Here is a 2500-nt window from a genome sequence, read left to right as displayed (position 1 = left end):
AGGATTGTGATTGATCAGGTGTGATTGATCAGGTGTGATTGATCCGGTGTGTGAGATCACTGTAGAACACTCACTGACCTGCATCTCCTGCTGCACGTGGATCCTCTCGCGCTCCAGCTCCTCCTGATAAAACTGCAGACACAGAAGCAGGCGGTCAGCAGCACAGAATATAGAGAATAAACTGGTCTAAACCAGTCTGACTAGTGTCTAAACCAGTCTGACCAGTGTCTAAACCAGTCTGACCAGTGTCTAAACCAGTCTGACCAGTGTCTAAACCAGTCTGACCAGTGTCTAAACCAGTCTGACCAGTGTCTAAACCAGTCTGTGTGTGTGTGTGTGTGAGATGTTAAGTGTGTGTGTGTGCACACACCTGTGCGTCTCTCTCCTTCTGCAGCAGACAGGTGGACAGGTGCTGTAGCTCCGCCTCCATCTGCACCAGCCGCTGTCTCAGGTGTGTGCGCTCCTCCGTCAACTGCAGCACCACCCGCTCCTGACAGCCCAGTGCCACACGCAGCCGCTCCAGCCTGATCACACACACACACACACGCCCACACGCCCACACACACGCACAGGCACACACACACACCTCCATCAGCACTACATCTGCTAATGTACATAACATTACCTGCTCATGCTTCACTCGGGGAGATGATGTCCTCTGTCAGTCAGTGCTCTGAGCGCTGTGTGTGTGTGTGTGTGTGTGTGTGTGTGTGTGTGTGTGTGTGTGTGTGTGTGTGTGTGTGTGTTCTGCAGATCTCACCTGTCTGCATCTGTGTCTGCATACGGCTGTGTGCAGGGGTCTCCGCCCGTCTCCATGGTGACAGAGGGATGCAGGGAGGGAGACTCGGACACACTGACCACACACTCCGCCCTGTCCCGCACTAGCTGAGCCTCCTGCCATCATCATCATCATCATCATCATCGATGTGAGTTTGTGTGTGTGTGTGTGTGTGTGTGTGTGTGTGTGAGCTGTACCTGCTGTGTGTGTGTGTCCAGCTGCTGTGTGTGCTGTATCTCCATCTGTCTCTCTCGGCTCCGCCTCTGCACATCTGCTTCATTGTGATTGGTCAGACTCTCTGCTGTCGCCCTATCACAGGGGAACACACACACACACCACTGTTTTCACATCTCTATTTTTTTTTTCTTTTTCTTTTTTTTCTTTTTTTTATTGACCTCAATAACAAACATACAAAATTCAACAATTTACACAAAAGAACACAATGACAATAACAGATCAGGATAAACAATATAAACTTTAAAAATTAAATAAAAAAAGAAACAAAAGGGAGAAAAAATAAATAAATAAATAAAATTAAACATACATAACACAAATACAGCAAGAGGAAAGGAGGACTTATGTAACCGTGCTGTTTCCAAAATATTTATCATAGAGAACTAAAAATCTATCACTTTTCTTATTATTAACTAATCTAAGAGATTTAATAAAAACATCAATTTCTATTAAAAAATGTGAAAAAGAAGGCTGCGAACAGGAGAATTTTTGTTTATGGATAAAATATTTTCCATACAAAATAAAAAAGTCAATAATGTAATTCTCTGATACATCAGCCCCACCTCCATAATAACAAACGACATCCTGAAGATGAAAGGGTCTGGAAGAAGCAATGTGGTTACCTTTATGGAGATATAAGTTTTTCCAAAAGTTTTTTGTACTTTCACATTGAAAAAATATGTGAATCAGCGTTTCGTCTTCACTCTTACAAAATGTGCATAAACTGTCAATCTCCAAATACTTTGCCAAAGTACCGTTTACTGGGTATATTTTATGAAGAATTTTGAAATGAACCTCTTTTGTTTTATTGGAAATGCAGTACTTATGAGGTAATAGCCAGGCTTTTTTCCAGTCTGTTGTGTCAAGGAAGGATGCCCAGTAAAATTTGCCTTTAGGAACATTATATTTTTTATTTTGAAAAATTTGTCGAATATATTTATTATTACATTTGTTGTCAAATAGACTAATTCCATTTAAAATCAGCTCTGGTTCTTTAATAACATTTTCATTAAACATTAAATGAGATTTTATAAGTTGAATTAGGCCTAACGGAATTGCTTTTTGCACAGAATTAAATTCTTTAAAAGGTAATGGAAAATTATTATTAGACATAAATTGTTCATAAGACAAAAAGTTGCCGGACTTATCAAAAATTGAGAGAATTCCAATTATATTTCGGTTAAACCATGTAGATAGAAAAATAGATTTATTTCTAATTCTAATATCAGAGTTGTTCCATAAAAAGCATTTATGTGGTGAGAAATTGTGGGAATAACACAATTTCCAGGAAAGAAGAACCTGCTGGTGAAATTTTGACAGTGCAATTGGCAATTTATTTGGTAGATAATTACATTTTAAAATAAAAGGAAGACCTCCAATTTTTGTGAAAATAGAGTTTGGAATAAGAAACCATAAAGAGTTGGGGTCTTTTAAGCATCTTTTAATCCAATTTATTCTAAAAGTGTTTACTATGTCCTCAAAGTCAAT

General features: G+C 39.3%; 1 protein-coding gene across 37 annotated transcripts in view; it reads right to left on the bottom strand.

Moving 5' to 3' along the window:
* wu:fj49a02 overlaps window positions 1-2500 on the bottom strand; it is a 51508-nt gene that overhangs the window by 38383 nt on the left and 10625 nt on the right. For all 37 annotated transcript variants that reach the window (XM_073932658.1, XM_073932717.1, XM_073932664.1 and 34 more), the window contains 4 exons: window positions 976-1087; window positions 761-894; window positions 371-524; window positions 79-132 (listed from right to left, as the gene is read on the bottom strand). In XM_073932658.1, coding sequence (XP_073788759.1) covers window positions 79-132; window positions 371-524; window positions 761-894; window positions 976-1087 — 454 coding nt within the window. The remainder of the gene's footprint in view (window positions 1-78; window positions 133-370; window positions 525-760; window positions 895-975; window positions 1088-2500) is intronic.

Source organism: Danio rerio, chromosome 2, assembly GCF_049306965.1.
Source record: "Danio rerio strain Tuebingen ecotype United States chromosome 2, GRCz12tu, whole genome shotgun sequence".
Classification (NCBI taxonomy): domain Eukaryota; kingdom Metazoa; phylum Chordata; class Actinopteri; order Cypriniformes; family Danionidae; genus Danio; species Danio rerio.
Note: the sequence above shows the minus strand (reverse complement) of the source record. Positions and strands in the feature narration are given on the sequence as shown.